At 34.9% G+C, this 21,050-nt stretch overlaps 1 protein-coding gene and 2 long non-coding RNA genes across 13 annotated transcripts in view; 2 read left to right on the top strand and 1 right to left on the bottom strand.

Annotated features, from left to right (window-relative positions):
• Positions 1 to 21,050, top strand: part of LOC129003810 (longitudinals lacking protein-like) — a 586,728-nt gene that overhangs the window by 52,899 nt on the left and 512,779 nt on the right. The window contains exons 5-7 of one of the 11 annotated variants that reach the window (XM_054432124.1): positions 12,872 to 12,991; positions 15,044 to 15,622; positions 16,773 to 17,607. The exons of the other annotated variants lie outside the window; for them this stretch is intronic. Coding sequence (XP_054288099.1) covers positions 12,872 to 12,991; positions 15,044 to 15,622; positions 16,773 to 16,858 — 785 coding nt within the window. The 3' untranslated portion in view covers positions 16,859 to 17,607. Of the gene's footprint in view, positions 1 to 12,871; positions 12,992 to 15,043; positions 15,623 to 16,772; positions 17,608 to 21,050 lie in introns of those variants that run through there. 11 annotated transcript variants of the gene reach the window in all.
• On the bottom strand, positions 385 to 7,168 carry LOC129003821 (uncharacterized). The gene is made up of 3 exons (XR_008491646.1): positions 7,085 to 7,168; positions 3,003 to 3,173; positions 385 to 490 (listed from the first exon to the last, which is right to left on the bottom strand). It is a non-coding gene; the product is annotated as an uncharacterized LOC129003821 (long non-coding RNA).
• Positions 7,609 to 12,865, top strand: LOC129003823 (uncharacterized). Its single transcript, XR_008491648.1, has 3 exons — positions 7,609 to 7,695; positions 9,866 to 9,941; positions 11,717 to 12,865. It is a non-coding gene; the product is annotated as an uncharacterized LOC129003823 (long non-coding RNA).

Below are 21,050 nucleotides of genomic sequence, written 5' to 3'. Positions count from 1 at the left end.
GAATTTTGTACATACTTCAACCTCCTTTGTTTGAATAATCTTTATGTTAGTCTGGAATTTTCAGATTTTATTTAGTCCCTTTATACATTTAAACAGACCAATGCATCTGCAACTACGCATGCAACTTAACGATTGCAATACAAAAACACCAATAAATAATAACAATGGTATATAAAAAGCTGTTGTGTTTACTATTTTATATTTTTGAAAGTGCATATTATGCAAATATTGACTACATCAGAACTTATGTTTAGAAACAAAGTAAAAAATAATTAAAAGAAGTATAAAAAAAATTATTACAGCTGGAAATAGTGGCATTGTAAATGATCATTCAATTTTAATAGTTTATGTAGAACATTTATTTTAGAACATATAAAGTAAATCATAAACAGTGGTAATTTATCACAACAGTCCGTACTATCACACCTCACACTAATAACAAAACATTTTTAAGTCTTCAATCAGTTCACCAGCACCTCAATCAATGACTCTGTAACAAAAAAACTCTGTTTTAGGTTAATTTAATAAACATGGGCAACACATTCAATGTGAAGCCTACAGCGTAGTTCACACTAGTAAACATATTGTATGTGGTACTATGGGGTTATTGCATGAAGTTTCGGCTGTTATTTTTTTATTCGTGTCACTATAACATAGTAAAATGTACAGTACAATAGACTCCCTCTTATCCAGACTCTTGGGACCGAGGTCAGTCCGGATAATGGGTTTTCTCGTTAAACTGACGTCCCACAAACTCATTAAAACTGACCGTTTAAATGCATACTGTATATTGACTAAAATGTAGTAGAGCATAATCACTGTTCTCATATCCTTAACACAAGAACAGACGTTTCAGTAACGCTTACCTCCCACTTCCTGCCGACCTAGTCCGGTTAAACCGATGTGCTGATAAAAATTGCCCGGTTAAAGGCCTATTTTGCTTGGAGCGATTGCAGCGATAGTCGCGTGGCGATAATCGCTCCGCGATAGTAGCCGGGCACTGCTCTGACGGAGTTTGTGTTGTCCTGTTTTGCTTGGAGCGACTATCGCAAGAGTCGCTAGCTACAGTCGCGGACCACTGCCCTTGGGGACCAGTCTGAGCGATAATCGCGCCGCGACTGATGCGCAGAACCTCAAAACAGTGCAGTTCACTCAGTAGGCACATAATAGGGGTTAAATTAACCATAATTTACTTTTTTGTTCACATTAATTTTTCTATTCATGTGCTGTTACGATTCTACTGTTTTGGTTATATTTCATTACACATTAATTTCATTTTCTAAATTAAATTTTAGTAGAAACAGGCGACTTGTTTAAATTTGTTAAGGTAATTTACGTCTATTCAAATTTATTAAAATATAAAATGCTTGACTGTTCCAAGTTGTTATGTGTTATTTACGTAGTGTGGGCGTTAATGCGTTAATACTGTGTCAGTTTTTGTATGAATATTTTTTTTTTTTAATTTAGACTCCAGGTTTTATTTTCCGACATTCATGTACTCTTATTGATATCACTATTTTTTTATTTATATAAATATATTTTTTCATTGATATCACTACAGTTTTCTATTTATGTCCTATCTAGTGACCTCTAGTGATACGTATCCGTCCCTAATCCTACGTATCACTATGTATTTTCAATCGATCGTCCATTGATACTTCCGCTAGGGTCGAGTGGAGCCTCGTCTCCTAAATCCTCACCGAGGAGACGCTTTAATGACTTACAATTCGCACTCATGACTTCACCATTGTGAGTGCTGATATTTAACTAACCATGAAAAATCGCTGTGCGACCGAAAATCAATCGCTCTAAGCAAAACGGCCGCCTTGTCAGCTATAGTAGGTGAGCGATAATCGCTGTGCGACTATCGCTACAGTCGCTCCAAGCAAAATAGGCCTTAAGAGATGTAATTTCCACCGAGTGTTGTCTGGTTTAACCGATGTCAGGTTAAAAGGTGTCCGAATAAGAGGGAGTCTACTGTACCTTATCATGGTTATTAAACATAGTAATAATGTTCCCTAATATGCAGCAAGGAAAATCAATTTTACTTAGCCTAAATACAAAGCGAAGAAGACTGATTCTGAAAATGACATTGCACTGCAACAGCAATGTTATGGGGTAAAGTTCTGCAGAGAAACTTCAATGTATTATACTATTGTTATGCCTGACATGGCCGAGTATATAGTGTGATAACTAAGCATCAGGATTTATAGAAAAGAACGAGAATCTCTTACATGTTTTTAATTGTTCACAAAATAAAATATGACAAATACATTGCAATAGAAACTGAGTTACAAAATCTTAAGATTTAAATTTAAGCAAGTGAGTTCATCTCTAAAAGGATAGAAATTTAACAAGTCTCAAAATTAAACAAGAGAGAGAATGATTGGAGAGTTTGGAGAGAGAACTACTTACTAGATCGAAGTCTGATGTGAGAATGACATGTAAACCTCATCTAGGAGAGTCCGTCGATGGGATCCTCCACTACAATTATTTTATTAATAAAATATTCCTTATAAGGAGAATCCTTGAAAAGGATTGCTCTGATTGGTCATGGCTTTCTCAAACAGTGGGGAGGCCTCACAGGAAACTGGACTTCCTCTGTACTAGCGCGTGTCATGAGATAACTGAATCTAGGCTTTTAATAATTTTGTCAAAACAAAGAAAAACTCAAATATACTTATGGCAATTTTGAAATTAAAATCAATTTTGAATTATTAAAAATAATAATTTAGTTACTCAAATACAATTATAATTAAGGTACTATTGCTCATCATTACACTATCCTATCAAATTTTCAGTTTCTATAAATTAATAGGCCTACTGAAAATAGCTTCAAATTTATATAATATATATTGATTAAGAAATAGGCCTGCTTATTAATCTGTTAGCCTATGGGTCTTTTTAAAAAGAGGACCACCCGCCAATCTTTTACAGACCATTGCGGCGGCGTTTAGGTTATGTTAGCTTATAGGCCTACCACATAGAAAAAAACCACGCACCTGTATGAGTCGTGCATGCAGGACAGCAGGAGAGTCAGAGTGGTGGGGAAAGACACCTCGCCCCAACGACTTATCCCCACCACTGCTCCAGGCCCTTCCCCACCACACCCTTCACCCCTACATGCGCGAGACAGCCATAGTTCTGCGCAGGTTCTTTTGAAAGTGGTAGGCCTATAGTTTATAAACAAACAAGGTATCATTAACAAAACGTTTAGCTTTTTTCTATAAGCTAAGTTACTCATGAAAAGACACGACTAGGTATAATTTGGCGCAATCAGTTTTGATAGAAAACTGTACAACACTAACCCAACCCAATGATGATGCTATTGGAACAATTTGTATTTATTTAGGTGTTACCTGGTTTTTATTAACATAAACTAAACCAAACTGAACTAACCTTGTTTAACCACCACAGCACAGTGTGAAAGTCTATTTAAAAAGAATCTATGGCTTTAAATATTCATATCACGATACAGTACCTTTAATACTAAAAAAAAAAATCGGAATTTATATCGCAGGGAATAATATAAAGTACTATTTGTATAACGAACTGATATTTCACCCAATATATATTGAAGGTATTGAAGGTACTGATATTGCAGGTTCTCTAAAGGACTTTACTGCAGTTCTTAATAGCCTACATTGTTTATAGTAAAACATTCTAGCATAAAATGAAGACTGTAAATGTATTGTTATTTGTTTCATCAAAATTACCCCAACTAAAGAATAAATTGTAGGCCTAGTTATTTTGATCTTTATAATAATATGACCATAACAACCTGTATAATGATTTTTACATCACTAAGTAGAGGACAAATTGTTTATTCCTAAAAGTAGGTAACGGGACAACAGTTTTTGGCCGCTACAAATAACTAGCCTACAATTTAATCGTTTATAAAACTTAACGTATATTTTCCTGTCGTTGGAGTTTCAAATAGCATGTTTCTCATGGCCATGTTACTCTAAATAATTTCAAACAAACCGCTATTTAAATTAAACAAACGATGTTTTAATATTCTGACTATTACAACAGCGCGAGGAAATGCCTCTTTCAAAAGGTTACAGCATTCTTATTAAGTTAGAGACTATATGTGTGTATGAGTAGCAAGTATAATCATAGACAAAAAGAATTATATATAGACTACCAGCCGTGCTGTGGTTGCCATGGTTACCATAGGTTCCGGCGCACACCGCCGTAGTTTACGCAGCACGTACGCCGTAACTACCGTGGTGCTCCAAGCGGTGTGCGCCAGAATCTATGGTAACCGCAGCACAGCTGACGGTCTATATTTAATTCTTTTTGTCTATGGTATAATGTAAAGAATGGGTACTTTCCTGTCCGTTAAACAGCCATTCCCCATTCCTTTTCTGTTATTAAACGGAATTTTGAAACAGTAACATAGTCTATACAGCAAAAGTTAGTTATGTTATAACTTAGGTTAGATTAGCTTAGTTTGATTTTATAATCCAATAAACTAGGCTATTAAATGTTTGCCTAAACAAGGTTCGGCCTACTTCTAAATTAGTACCTAGATAATTTAAATGTGTTTGAAGATAACAGAAGGAATAAGTTATGAATCGTGAAGTAAAACAAAAATATTGATAAGCTTATATCGAAAAGAAATCATCGATAATAATGAATGTTCCCTTTAACAGGAAACTGCCAAAGAGTGAGAGACCCAATATAATATAGTAACCTAATAGGGTTCTATAGTGTAGGCCTCTCTATCGATAGCGGAACCTAGCCTTGCCCTACGCCAGGGTAATGCAAAGCCTAGCCAAGGCCTAAGTTATTTAAATTTTAGTTAGTTAGCCTACACATTTAATTGGCTTAAGGACCATATTTAGTCTACGGCATAGACTTTTTTCCAAACAGTTAATGGTTTACAGGCTATAGGTTTAAATGTGTCAACCTAAAGATTAGGCCTTTAAAATACAACTCACCCAAGGGTTTCTAATATGAAAGTTACACCGCTTGGTAACTTATTTTGTAAGTGCCTTTTACCACACAGCCTAGACAGTTCTTATATAATTATAAGATTCGTCCTTTTGCAATGTTTATGGGAAATGTCGGTAGTCCTAACTATGTCCTAACTGTGTGACCCCACAGGGGTACAACAGTTTCTTAACTGGGCTACCCTAATATCGATTGGAACTATCTTACTTGATACTTACTTACTTGATACTTGTGTGCTGCGCCGTTGACCGACAATGTCGGATAGACTGCGTTATTATATACATTTAAAAATAAACACTACTATTTACATACATATAAACAAAACAACTTAAACAGTCTGTGGCGGTAAATAAAATGTGTTCCCCATTTGTAATGAAGGCTTTTATGTGACTTTTAGGGGTTCTTTACTCAGCTCCTCCAGTGAGTACAGTGGCCTATCCACCAAGCTATTTCCGATGGCAGCTTTGAAGGAGGTGATTTCCATATCCCGCACCTTATCCGGCAAGGTATTAAAAAGCCGTATGGCATAGCGGGGATAGCTCTTGAGGGTGCGGGTGAGACGACAACGCGGCATGTCAAGGTGTAGTGCTTGCCGGGTGTCATAGCGGTGGTGAACTTCTCTTCGGTCAAACAGATGGACATTCTCTTTCAGGAGTACAGGAGTATTAGGATGTTCAATACATATTGACTGAAGACTGTAAGAATGCCCAGATCTTTAAAAAGGGGCCTACAATGTTCGTTGTAGTCGGCTGACATTATGATTCTTACAGCTTTTTTCTGGAGCAATAATATGTCCTGTGCTGCTGGTGAATGACCCCAAAGTACCAAGCCGTACATAAGATGGCTATGAAACAGAGCATGGTACACAGTTATCAAGAATTGCTTCGAGATGATGTTCCGAAGTTTCCTTAGGAGGCAAATAACCCTAGATAGCCGTGCGCATACCCTATCAATATGTGAGCTCCAGCTTAGTTTGGGATCCAACCAGAAACCTAGAAGTTTAACCGCCTCATCTCTTTCGGTTAGTGGCTTCAGTGTGCAGAGCAAGGACTGAGTCTTAGCTGCATTTAATTTCAGGCGGTTTGCTGTAAACCAGTTCTTGGCCAGCTCCAAAAGATGGTCAGCTTCAATATGCAGTTGCTCAATGTCGCTTCCTCTAGATATCAGAGTGGTGTCGTCAGCGAATAGGAGGGTGGAGCCATTCAGCCTCAAATCGTTCACCGCTACACTAAAAAGGAGAGGGCCGAGCACCGAGCCCAGCGGCACTCCATGTGAGATACTCCTAACGCAGGAGAAGGCCCCATTTATCACAACTACTTGCCTGCGATTTGCCAAATAACAGGACAGGGACTTCAGCACAGTTCCGCCCACACCATACTTTGCTAGTTTGCCTATCAGTAGCTTATGGGACACCACATCAAACGCCTTGCTCAGATCGCAAAGTCTGAGGAGGATTGACTCATTATGTTCAAAGGCGTCAGTAATTGTCTCAACAAGACTCAACAGTGCGGTGGTTGTAGATCTACCCCCTCTAAATCCATGCTGTGCACTCGAGAGAATGTTGTTTGTCTCAAGATAGGCCATGAGTTGTCTTTTCATGACCGTCTCCAGCACCTTAGAGAAGACTGGGAGTATAGAAATAGGACGAAAGTTTGATAACAGCGATGGGTCTCCCTTCTTAAATATAGGTATAGTTTTTGCTACCTTTAGGGAATCAGGAAAAACCCCACACTTAAGACAAAGATTTACCAGCCGAGTCAGAGGCTTAAGTATAAACTCAATTGTGCTCTTTAAGATGGAGCAAGAGACACCGTTTACATCTATCGAATACTAAGTTAATATTACTAATATCGAATTTAAATATTGATTAATAATCGATATTTTAAAATATAATGTCTATTATAAAATTAGGCCTAATCTATCATAACCTAACCTAACTAACCAAACTTGTTGATGGTGAAAAAATCGCAGTTTACTAATCGAATCGATAGTTTCAATCGATATTAGTGTAGCCAGTTAAGAAACTGTATCCTTGTTTTATTTGGACAACACTTGGAACAAATCACAACAAACACTTTTAAAGACTAGGCCTAGGCCTACAGTATAAAAACTAACTTTAACTTACAAGTAGGGTGCACGGGGATGGCACGGTAGAACGCATAACAATAAACAATACACCTAAATCCAACTTCAAAACATACGATACTTCGATAAAACCTCAAATTATTTAAAAAAAAAAAAAAAAACACAGCTTAAAGACTTTGAAAACAACAATCGCTGGAGCACAGCAGGGGCAGACAGATGACAGGACAGAACGACAGAACAACTCTTTTGCTTCAATTGTGTGAGTCGTTCATTTGAGATCAGCTCAATTTTACGGTTTGCGCATGCGCAGTAGGCTAGTCCAATTCCTGCCCTGAAACGCTCGCCAACCATCGGTACCAAAGTCAACGTTGGAACTTGGAACTCTTCGCGGGAGTTAGTTTGACGTTGACGCACTTGGCACTGGCGCTCAGTCGGATCGGAGTCGGCTCCCGCTCCGCTCGCGCGCTCGGCGCTCAGTCTCAACCATCAACACGCTTCCAATCGTTAGCGGCCTTGGCGCGTAATCGGCAGTCCGCAGTTCAACGACGTCTTGTAATTGATTCAATTCAAACTTGGTTCGTTGGTTGGAACTGTACTTAACGGTTTAGCACTGATAAATGTGTACTGTTGTTTTCCTCTTAAACTTTAAAGGTATGTAGAATCTTTGCTACCTAACTCTCTTATAAAATAACATTTCCTTTTTGTGTTTAGTTTAGTATCATAACTTGGAGCTATTGACATTTTTGAGTTTTTGAGACAAGTTTGAGTTTTTTTTGCATGGTTTGCACTGTATGATATGCTACTTATTTTATAATCTAAGTATTTTGACGATTGCAATGCATGTTATATGATGTTAAAAGCAATAAAGACATTTCATTTCATTTCATTTCATTTTTTATTTGTACTTGATTTTCTGAAACAAAATTAAGTAAGTTGAATTTTAGTTTGTTAAAAATTCATGTTTCCATTCCCTGGTTTGTTATGTTGAAGACAATATAGGCCTATAGGTTTTCTTTTTGCGTCTGTCAAACATTCGGATGATTAAAATTACTCAGTACCTAGCGATTATAACCTACACATGTTTCGTTGTGAAGGACCCATTTCAAAGCTTGCAACTCGTCAAAAACACAATTAAAACAATATCAATTATTGTCTTTTAGTATGTTCTTTATTGAACCTTAAAATTTAAGATGAGATAATTTCTGGGTTTGGGTTTTTGGGTTATTTATTTTAGATCGTAGTTATGCTACTGTATTATACCAACCAATAGTAAAATTGATACACTTACACACTGGACATAACACTGTAAAAATTAATATGATAAATTATTGAATGTAGGCCCAATGCCAAGAAATAGTATTTCCAGAAAGATATTAAATTAAAGGGTCTTTGCATCACTTTGTGTCTATTAACGGTATTTTGGTTCTGGTTACGACTTTGTTATAATGTCGTAGGTCCCAAAAACGTGTTGTTAAAGATGTTGCTTATGTGATACGGATCAGTGACTATTTTATGGTTATGTAGTAGTTTGTAGTTCTCTTGTGGTGTATCTTGTATTTTATTCCTCTCTTCATTTATTGTGTTCCATACCATTTTTACTTTGTTGTCAGCTTCTTGTATTCTTTGTATTGTTTGTAGTTTCTTTTTATTCCTCACATCCGTGTCGTATTCTTTCTTTAGTCTTGAGAAGTTTTCTTTATCCTCAGGAAGTCCAGTGTCCATATATTTGTGTTGGACCTTAAGCATGGTTTCTTTTAGTGCTAGTGTGTTTTCATCCCAGAATTTTCTTTTTCTATGGCCCGTTGTTTTTCTTTGTATCTTTGGCATTACTTCATCTATTTTGTAGGTTATGGTTTTTAGGAGTGAATTGTATTTGTTATCAATTTGTTGGGGTTCATAGATTGAGGTCCAGTCTGTGTGGCTCAGCTGCTCTTTAAGCTGCTCAAGGGTTGTCTTTGTGTAGCTTCTAGTGGATTTTGTTATAATACAAGCTAACTACAACAGTTTACGTTTTTCCTTATAAGAATAACATGAGAGTTTTAAATTTAAATTTTGTTAGAATTTTCTCCATAGCCATTCGGCGCAAAATAACGCTTCATACTAAATTATTTGTTCTTTTATTTAAGCTCTACCAATTGGTTAGGAAAAAAGTTGCAAAATTTGTGTTTTTAGGGTCAAAAATGGGAAAAACCAATTTTTACCCCATAAAACCCTGTTCCCATAGTCCGATTATGCTGGTTTGCAAACTCGTTCGAATAAACATAGGTCTACACGCTTGTACCAAATTTCATCAAAATCGGATAATTTTTGCTTGAGTTATCGCTTTAACGCATATATATAAATATAAATAAATAACTTATACATGAATTTGAATGGATGGTGTTTTTGGCCTCTAGGGACCTCAAAACGAAAAAGTATATTGATCCTGGGTCCAGGTCTTACCATGAGTACTACGGTAATAGCTTATTCCCTATATGGGAAATTCGCTAAAACGTCTCACTTATTGAGTTGACCTTCACTACAGTGTACCTACTTATAATGATAGATTACAGCCTCTTAAAATAAAATGACAAGTTCAAAAAATGATTAAGAAATTAGAGTTGAATGTTGAACTGAGACCCTTTTAGCGAATTTTCCATATAGGAACTGAATATAAACCTAAACCCAACAAACCTTCATTGTGTTTTTAAATTTCGAGCTTTCTCAGACCTCTCTCCCACTTTAGACGCACAGTGTTCTCACATAATCTAGTTCTATTAAAAGTAAACATAAACTATTATGTATAAAGATTGAAGACAGGTAATTTGTGTTTTTTTTTCAGAAGAATACAACAATGAATCCTAAGAAAAGTAAGATGGCCAGAAGAACTGTGAGTGGGGAAAAGAATCGGAGCACTGGTAAGTACACCTCAACACTTAATTATAAATAAGCTTGTTAAGGCAATATGAAAACATAAACTGCTGATTTATACAATGGCAACCATCAGTTATGGGATATGTTTAAGGTCTACTTAATCTCACAAACATTCTTTTATATTGCTAGCAGCAAGATGAATGCTGTGTTTGGCCATTTTGAAAAATTTCCATTCTTTTGGGTGGAGTAGTGCATAACTTTTGAGTTTTGGACCCGAACACACTTTTGGAAATACTATTAATATATCAACTAAACACACAATATATTTACTTTTTCCAGCATTAACAAATTCACTACAATACATTCAAGAATTCAAATATGAAAAAGTTACTAAGGACATAAGTAATTCCTTTCTAATGAAATAGCTTGGCTAAATTGAAAAAAAAAAAAAAAAAAAAAAACAATTGACAACCAAACACAAGATATGAACAGATTAGAAGCTAACTACTAACTATTATTTGTTCTGAAACAAACTGAAGTTTTAAGAAACAATCTCAGAATCATAGTATCGAGAAAAAAATGTAAGATCGGAAAATAAGAAGAAAATAAAACAACAAAAAACTTAGCAGGATTTGAACACAACATATGAGTTCAACAACACGAAAGAAAATTTAAAAATTCTAGATTTTGTGTGCAAAATATTGAATTGTACCTTAAAGAAAATTTATATCAATCAATCAATCATTTATACAATACACAATAAGCATCCTCAAAACTTACCCATCACAATCAACATTCAGAAATAAAATCCGATATTCCAAAAGATTCAATGAATTAGGAACATCTTTAAGTTAAATTAAGTCCTATATTTTTGGTAAGGAGAATGACTTTTATTTCCATTCAACTTTTTATTTATTTTTACTGTGTTTTTCTGTAAGCTAGTATTTTAAAAGTGTATTTTTTTGAAAGTCAGTATTTCAAAAGGTACAACTAACAGGTACTGATCAAGGTTTAACTACTTCTGGCGGATGGTTGACTCTTTTAATTTTTGTTTACCGTTTTATGGTTTGTTCAGCTATTAGTTTTGGAGTTTTGTATGGTAAAATAATGATATTACAGCTTAGTAATGGTGTATTAACAAGTTAACTGCCACATGGATACTTGGCCTTATCACCTTATTGCCAACTGTAAACCTTTTTATGTTGAGATGAAAACATTCTAAACATTAAAACTGTAAAATTCAAAGATATTGCACATAAAAGAATTATGAAAACCAATCTTTATGAAAAAAAACTATTTCTAGTATAAAAAATTATTGGGAAAACACCTTAAAATTATTAATGCCACTCGGCAGAAAACTCTGATGGTTGGAGACATTTGATTGCCTCAATGGAGGCATCTATTGATTAATCGTTAAACCTCCACTCTCCAGGTTATCTTGTGTTTTAATACATAATATAAATTTTAATTCAATTTCGAATTGGTAATATAGACTGGATCAAACCACCGTGGCAGTTAATATGTTAAAGTGAAGTATTCTGACCTGCTGTATAATCTTATAATAGTCAGAGCTGGCTTTAGGCATGTGCACTGGGCCCTGCAGTGATAAATACAAAAAATTGTTAAAAAGTCAGTGAATTTTACGTCAATTATGAAGAAAGAAGGGGGACTATAAATACTAATATTATACTTCGCAATTTTTGTTAGTATTTTAGGGATACTGCTTTTTTTGGTTTTGGATGTTTGCACTGTGCCCCGCACCTCCCAACGCCAGCTCTGCTGAGTATAACCTTGTTTAAAATGTTTTGTTTGTTTTCAGAATGCTGGCAAAAGTTAAAAGCGCTGCAGCGGTTTTATTTGCCTGAGCATGATGATTTATCACCTTTTTAAACTATTACAGAATTACACTGAATGACACTGAATGTGTTCAAATGAGGGGTTTATTAAGAGAAATGAATAGTTAAAAAAAGGAGAGACACAGCTATGCAGGAATAAGAACCAACTAAAAACCTTCATGATTTCTAAAAGATCATTAAAAAAGTAGAAAACCATACAGTTATATACTTGTTAAACGGTTTGGTATACTGCAACCTTGAATACTATAGGAGGGTATTTAAGCAAGCCTTTTAAAACTAAAGTACACTACCCGTAATAGCAATAAACTATGAGGAATGAAATATAACAAATCAGTGTCACTAGAATTACTTTGGACACATCAAACTTTTCAAAAGGCTTGATTTACAGTTACTTTTGATTGGACCTTAATCCCATGAATCTTCTTGAAACTTGATAATCATGATCAACTTTCACATAAAACCTAGTACGCATACTTTCAATCCAAACCCAGAAGAAAACATGTCTGCCACCCCTCAAAAATATAAAAAAAGAACAGGAGGGATTCAAGTGAACAGAATAACCAAACCTCTGCTGTCTTTGGACACTACACAAAATATTTGGGTTACTCTAAGCAGACGAGTAAGAATCAGTAAAATTCAACTTCAGAAAACCTTCCAAACCGCAAAGAGCAAAGAGACGAGATTTAATTTTGTCACCATGATGTTTGGACGAAATCAACATCAGCTTATAATACTACCATGTTGTAAAATAAATATACATTCTAAATGTGATTTTCTAAACCTTCCTTCATTTTTCGATATAATTTACAACCATTTTAAACATCATCTCTAATGAACGAATCCAGGTTAGTAGTTAGACGTTAGATTATAAATAGACCCTTTTGTATCAGGAAAGCTTTAAAATCAGAGAATATTTCTTACATTTCTCAATACATGTGATCTCTATGTGTTTTTACTGAAATCAATGTTATTAGATTTACCATCTACTATAATTTAGTGTAGTGGAGGTAGGTAAAAGTAATTATGTTTACTAAGAAGAGGTATACATAGATATACAGTATGTGTTTGTTCAATATTTCATAGTCATACAATATTGATACCCTTAACCTTTTTTACAGGTCCAAAGTTTGGCTGTAGGTACTGTGGCAAAGAGTTTATAGCCGAATTTCGTCGCAAACTCCATATCCAGTTTGTTTGTAGATATGGACCGAGCAAGATCCGCGGTCGTCGATTTGTTGGTGGGTAAATTCCTTTTGTATCATTGATAATAATTATACTGTAGCCTGTATGTAAAGCCTTATGCATCAGTCTATTAACAATGTTAACAGTAATTCCAAACAGGAAAATACTATTGAATACCAACCAGTGCCACCCCTTGCATTTGAGCCCGAACTAGTTTTTGTTTAACCATCCCTGAGTTGATCAAGATGATTTCAATGTTAAAGGGATGATAATTATTCTATAGGTCGGCCGGTTAGAAAACGACCTCCTCGTAGAATTGGTGCGAGAGAGAGAGATACCGAGCTGTGGGAGTGAGACAGACTATGGCTCTTTCCCCACTCCGCTGCCGCCAGTGCCGCCCCACCCCCACCCTTCCCGAACACCTTAAATTTTAAGAGCAATTAAATTATAAAGCTGATCAAAATGTAAACAATTACGTTAATCATAACTTGAGGAAAATAGATCCTGCAAAAAATTTTGTATGACCAAATTCGCATCAATATTCGAGCATCATGAAATGTTATTATATCATTGTGTAAGCAGTTCCATTTGGTAACTCAGGATTCCAATTCCCACAACACCGGGGCAGAGCCGTGTCGGTGTCGTGTCGTGCAGTGTGAAAACGGCCATTGGCGGAGAGGGGGAACATACCCTCCCTCGCCGTTACCTCCCCTACATGGGTTAAATTCGCGCAGGTCGTTTTCCAACCGACTGACCTATAGTTTCTTACTCGTACACAAATGCTGCAAATTTCTTATACAGTGGGGTTTTATAGTTGTATAAAGTGGCAGAATATTTCTTTTCTGGCGGGGAGCATGCAACTTGAGGTGGTTATAGTGTGCAATTTTTAAGGACCTCGGTTGTCCGTAATGACGTCATCAGATGGCGGCTGTAAGAGGATGCTGGGTCACAATGAATTGGTTACAATACCCAATTGCCTGAACCGATTTTAATGAAATTTGACATACAAGTACTTGAATACATTATCTCGGCTCAGGTTGTCAATGGTCATGTTTGATCAAGTCGTTTCAAATTGGGGTCTGTGCGGTTTTACGTTCAGGGACTTGTATACTATAACCACCTCAAGTTGCATGTTCTCCGCTAGAACTAAAATATTTTTCCGCTACCCATCCCCACTAATATTTTAATCCAAAAGAGTGGAACAGCGCTTAAAGTTTGAAGGACTACTATAGTGAACTATTGAGAAGAGACGGTAAAACACCTTCTTTGTCACCTTGTTGTTTATTGGTAAATGGTTTTTTTCACATATGGTCCTGTATGTGTATAGTAAGTGTATAGTCAATGATTAAGTAAAAAAAGCCATCTGGGTAAAAACCATTAAAATAAGGTTTAATAAAAGTTCTTGTACTTGTGCAATAGAAAAATAAAATCCTCATGTTGATTCTCTACACTAGTTATTTAGATTGGTTTTATGATTTACACAAGGGTGCGTTGTTAGGGCAAAGGCGAGTCGGCTAGTGAAAGATGATTATTTTAATGAATAATTGGAGATAGGTCAAGTTAGGAGCAGATTGAACCAATATCTCTCTGTATCTTGTGCTAATAAACTACAACTTTTTGTACATTTCGGTATAAATGCAATCTTTCGTAATTTCTGTTTTGTGAAAAGGAATACTGTTTTATAATAATTATAATTTACTTGTTTTATTGAGAGGGATTGTATCCTTGCACGATACTTTCTTGTTCACAGAAGTACAAATCTGTTGGGAGATAGTTGTGCTATTACCATTACAGGAAACATTTTTATTCTAATGTGACTGTTCTTTGTCCTTGTGGTCCTTCTAATGGGTAAAGTAAATTTAATCATTTTTTACTTTCAGGGTTTTTATTCTACCAAGATACATTTGGTAGTCCAAGCAAAATTTATATAGGAATGAACAGTAAGTAAGAGCATTTTGCAAGTCCTGATATCCTCAGGTTTAATTAAGACTGCCATTTAAAATACAAGTCTGTACTTATGGGCACTCTGTACTGTTCAGTGGAATTGAAACCGGTTTATGAGAGATAATTTAATTGCATTTTTCTAATGTAAAATGAATTTATTTCAGAGTATCCTCAGCCCTGCATCTTCTGTGGAAAAAGCGCATTAACTGAGAGAACTTTGAGGCGTCATATCATCAATGATTGCAACACAGATAAGAAGTATGCCTGTGACATGTGCAGCTTCAAATCGGCATGGTTACACAAAGTAAGGAGGCACATAGCCAAGAAACATATTAAGCCCAAAAATCCAAAACAAAATAAAAAAATGCTTGATATGGCTCTGGCTCAGACAGATGTACACCAACCATCAGCCATGAATGATGTTGGTGTATTTGATACAGAAGAGGAGCAACAAGCTGGAGTAGAAAAAGATCATTCAGTTGATCTAGAAATTGAAGATGGAACACTCTACGAAGAAGAATCTTTCTTTTTTAAAGATAGTCCAGAGCCTGAGCCTAAAAAGATCACTTCTGTTGATCTTATAGATTTAACAGAAGATGAAATGTTTGAATCACATGAGCTTGACAATCTGCCTCTTGAGATGGAGGAATTCCAATTCATGGATGTAACAGAAAACAATTTAGAGGAAGCTATTCCAAATAATAAAAGGGAAAAGGAAGCTGCAGTACCTGCAGTGGGATTCAGTAAGTAAACCTACTTTCTTTAAATAATATTTTGTGGACAAAATGTATATGGAAGGCCTAGAGGGGGTCATATTAACTAAGGTCTCGACACAAGCATCCAGCAAGTACAATGAAGGTATGAATTATTGATAGCTGGAATATAACGATTGCTAGATTTTTAATTCAAGGATGAGTGTTTGCCAGAGTTAGATTAAGGCCTCCTTTAATACATTGGCTCCACCACAGTCATGGCCTGCCAAAACAGCTGTTACTCAAATTAATAATGGTAATAATGCTTGTTATTACCATGGCAATAGTCTGCCACGTGAAACGTTGACACACACCAACATTGTGGCCTTGTAATAGAGGAGGCTATGGTTGTATCCTTGTGTAGTTTGTTACTGATGAAAAACCATCTGTTTCTTCGTCACATTTTACTGAAAGTTAAATGGTGAAAGAGAACTATGGGTCCAGTTTTGACCCATTTTCTCAGTTCAGGATCAAACTACAGTAGAACTCCATGCTAATAAGTTGGGACCATACCACATTCTGATGATAAAAAATTCAATTAACTGGATTTTTACTGATATTTATAGGGTTGTATAGAAAATATGTCAAGTCAAGCTGAGCTTTTACCATTACGGTCGCGTATGTGGAGATTTCGCAATAGAAAAATGTACGCTCTCGCCACAATTGCGGAGGCCGGTTGTGATTTTCCATAACCATGAGAGATGAAGGTATAATGACTACAAAACTGCGAAAGATATTCAATACTTTCATGCAATCTTGAAAAAGGATGAGGATGTTTCCATGACTGTGCGAGACGATGATCATGTAGGGTGACTGAGTAGGGGTTTTAGATTTGCCACGATCACAACTTCTGTCTTCTTTAAGAACAATTCTTGTTAATGTGGTTTCATAAGATTTTAAAATTCAGTAAGCGATTTGGATAATCGGTGATTTGATAATTACAGTTCTACTGTAGCAACTTCTATATTAGGACAACTCACCTAAATTGCCTCAATATTAATAATACTTTATCGTCTCCAGTATTTTAGTTGCTATTTATACATTACCATGTACATACTGGCAAGAATATTGTTTTCTGTGAAAGAGTCTTTGGATTATATATTTTAATGCTGTAGAAAAATCAAGGATTATCTTGTTCCAGACATGGACCAAGTTTTGGCTGGATTGGAGACATTGACTAAAGAAGAGTTGGACATCCTTGCAGCCAATAGCAAAACCCACAAGTAATGTTGATAAGTGAAGTTAAGTGAGCATCAGTAATTGTATCATGTCAGCAGAATTAAAAACATTAATACATTTAGAATAGATAAAATAATTGACTACAAAAACTGAATTAGACAATAGACTACCTTTGTTATTTAGGATTGTATATTTTTGGAGTCAGGGTTAAATATAGAGGGATACAAAATTAGATACACAGTGGAGTTATAGTTTGTATTAAATTGCCTTTCCGAATACCTTCAAGTACCGTATACTAAGAACAGCCCCAATACTTTTAGTTGTCGGCCTAATAAGTACCTAATAACTTTATACATTTTTTAAACCATTACAGTATGTCTACTTTTGCACCCCTCTACCAAGTTATTTAAAAATGTGAGTCATATACCTTCAAATGTTGCTTTTCTATCTCAATGTAATTGATGAAAACCTTAAACATCGGTACTTTTGTTAACGTAACTCGCAAAACAAATGTAATATTGAGAGCTGCCTACACTTAAGTAAAGACTTTATTTAGAGAAATTCACAAACATTTTTGTCGTGCCAATATTGTTAAACTACTTAAAAATGTGATCTTAACCCTGGCTGGCTTACTTTGGAAATAAAATTAAGCCTAATTGCACCACATAAGGTTTGAACTCTAAGCTTAAACCATGAAATGTTGTAATTTTAGGAGTGTTATATAAGTTTATCTTACTTTTGCAAACCGGTTGGTTGTTTATTTTTCAATTAATATCATAGGAAATATTTTTTTGTTATAGTAATTGTAAATTCTTAGCTGGAAAATTATTGCAATGGCTTATGTTTATTTGCCTTTTCATTCTAATGTGTATGTGTTATGAACTTGTGGCACAAACTTTAAATGTGAAATATTCTCAATGCAATTCCCAGGTTCTGTGTTGTCTTAGAATAAAGTATTGTAAAATATTTAAAATAGAAGTAGAGAGAAAATACCCCCGCCGCAGCAAACCTGCAGACTAAGCGAATTTCCATTTGACTGATTGGATTTACTGAAATGTCTACTTAAAAATATAACATTTATTCCCGATTTAAATAGAATTAGTTTAACAAGTACTTAGGTTTGCTGCATCAGGGAGGGTAAAATTGTTTTTTTTTTTGTAAAATGTTAATAGTTAGTAAGAAATAAAACATTTTCCAAATTTGATCAAAATATGTTCATAAACAAGCAAACTACAACCGTTTACTAATTCTCCATAAGAATAACATGGGAATTTTAAATTTACAATTTTTTTGAATTTTCTCCGTAACCGTTAGGCGCATAATAACGCTTCAATATACTAAATTATTTGTTTTTTTAAGCTCTACAAAATGGTTTGGAAATAAATTGCAAAATTTTAAGTTTTTGGGGTCAAAAATGGGAAAAACCTATTTTTACCCCATAAAACCCCCCGTAAACACCCGTTCCCATGGTCCGATCATGCTGGATCGCGAACTCGTTCGAATAAACGTAGGTTTACACGTTTGTACCAAATTTCATCAAAATCGGATCATTTTTGCTTGAGTTATAGTGCTGACGGACACATATATATATATATATATATAAATATATAAATATATAAATATATAAATATATATATATATATATATGAATTTGAACGGATGGTGTTTTTGGCCTCTAGGTCCCTCAAAACGAAAAAAAAAATCGGTCCCGCGTCCAGGTCTTACCATGAGTACTACGGTAATAGCTTATTCCCTATATGGGAAATTCGCTAAAAAAAGTAAATATAATTTTTAATAGAAAAAAAAGTTGTAGAGTATTTAGACAAAACGACTAGATTTGGTTTTAATGAATTTTTCAACTTTCACTTTAGAATATAACATATTTTATAATGTAGTTTTTGTGATTTTGTAAATTTTGTTGTTGTATTATTTTTTAATAAATTAAAATTTGTAAATATATCAGTTTTATTCTTGTCAAATCCAATTTTCTATGATTTTTAAATATTGAGGGATTAAAAAAAAATATTTTGCCAAAAGATTACACTTGATTTCAAGATTACAATAGGAAAAAAATACTTTCAATAGTAACATGAACAAACAAAACAATTTTAAATGTTTAAACTATATTGATGGCATCTTCTCCTTTAAGAAGATCATGATTATTCAACCTTATTGGAACAATTTGCTCAATACTGACTACTCCATCGAAGTTGAGCACTGTTCTCAATATTGATCGATGTGGTTCAAGTTTGTGTATGATTACTTCTCTCTACTCCATATATTGGTGGTATTTTGAAATCTAAATCTATAAAAGAGGAGTTATGTATGTACCCTATGGACTCCGAAACCGCTTGACAGATTGTAATGAAACTTTCAGCACAGAAAACGTACTACTATACCCAGAATGCCAACCGCATGGTAAAAAGCATTAAGCGGTTTGAGAGAGCTTTGCCTATGTCAATCCGTAGGCAGCGCCACCAACGTTGCTATGCTATTGCATGGCAACGCTGGTGGCGCTGCCTACGGATTGACAGGCAAAGCTCTCTCAAACCGCTTAATGCTTTTTACCATGCGGTTGGCATTCTGGGTTATAGTAGTACGTTTTCTGTGCTTTCAGGCATTATAAAGCATTATTCAATGATGGTTTGTGTGAAGCTTGGTGCAGATCCGTCAAAATGGCTCCGCCAAAGAGAGTTTAAAGGGGTCCAATGTCAGACTTTTGGAATTATAATGTTTACAAATAAATATAATTTAAAAGCAAATGTTTACTTTCACCAACTTTTTTTTAGATTTAAATAATCACAACATTCTGTATTAGTCATGATTTAAAATAGCCTAGTGCCACACTGTTTCCACAGAATGCAGCACAGAAAACTATTTTTATTTTGGATAGGTCCAAAAATATTAAAATCCAATCGCAGCACACCTGTGCACTCAACAAGTTTTAAATTAGGCTATCCACTATTATATTTTTTGTAAAGAACAAATAAATAATAGTTTTTGTTAACACGCACTAGTTCAAAATACAACCAAAAAGTACCTTACATTACCCTAGTAATGTGTATCGAAGCTTGTTTGAATATATGCAGCTGTTCAAAAATTAACCAGGGGGTGTGTATTATGGGACACCCGGTATAGAACACACTTACACTAGGACCATTAAATCCTGAATTGTGTGTGAAATGAAAAGAAATATTATTTATTCATACAGGCAAAAGTTACTAAATAAATAGGTGTGGTGGATCATGTTGAAAATAAATGTAGATGTTGATTATCAAATGTTGCCGTCTCACCTATGACTATAAAAAAGTACTTACATATGAACACCAATCCTGTTTGCCAATTGTTAACACATCTATACATTTTATTTTAGAGGAAACAACATCATATGGAGTCTAAGATGAACTAAAAAAATCGCTGCGCTGCAATGGTAAGACCACCGATTCGCTCACACTCATCAAGGCAAAAACAAAGTATTTCACTGTCTAATACACCATAATTTAGTTATTACGGCATAATACACATCAATGAAAGACACCCTACCCCGCCTTCCTCACAAATATAACTCTTACAAGTAGACCATCAATTTAACATTAACCAGGTTCCTGTCGGTCGCCCTGTAATATCAATTTGAAGTTACATAGACAATGTGGTCTGAAATGCCAACTCCGATACGATAACATATAAATTCATAACACGGTTTTCCTTAGATATCATAGCCTACATGTTTTGGACAGATTGAAAAGTGACGTTTTAAAGTTGTCTATGGGTTTGCCATCCTTTTGATTGTGTTAGTTTAATTTTGCTTTATCATAAAAGTAAATTGATTTTCTTTACAGAATACTCTTGGAAACACTCTACTTTGAACTATATTGATTTTGATCTTCAACCAATGAAATGAAGCTGTCCAGAATCATTTCAACTTTGGGACACAACACATTGTCAAAATCAGAGTGTTAACCTGATGAGATTCATCAGATTCAAAGATCAAGCTTGATGCTGACTTATATCTTCAAAGGAGCAAAATAAAATATTCCATTATTCTAATCAACAAACAAAAATGGTTTGGGTGGCTGACCATTAAATCTACTTGTTAAATTCTACTACTTACAGAACACTTTTTGTTCTTCAACAAGATTTGGCATTTTCTCCTAGACATGAAGATCTAACACTATATGTATTAAATTACTAACTAAATAATTCTTCTTGCTAATAGATCACACTCTATTTCACAAAAATG

Source organism: Macrosteles quadrilineatus, unplaced genomic scaffold (genome assembly GCF_028750875.1).
Source record: "Macrosteles quadrilineatus isolate MER2022 unplaced genomic scaffold, UCM_ALF_1.0 Scaffold_9__3_contigs__length_116548681, whole genome shotgun sequence".
NCBI classification, from domain to species: Eukaryota; Metazoa; Arthropoda; class Insecta; order Hemiptera; family Cicadellidae; genus Macrosteles; species Macrosteles quadrilineatus.
The sequence above is the reverse complement of the archived record's forward strand: the minus strand, read 5'-3'. Positions and strand labels throughout refer to the sequence as shown.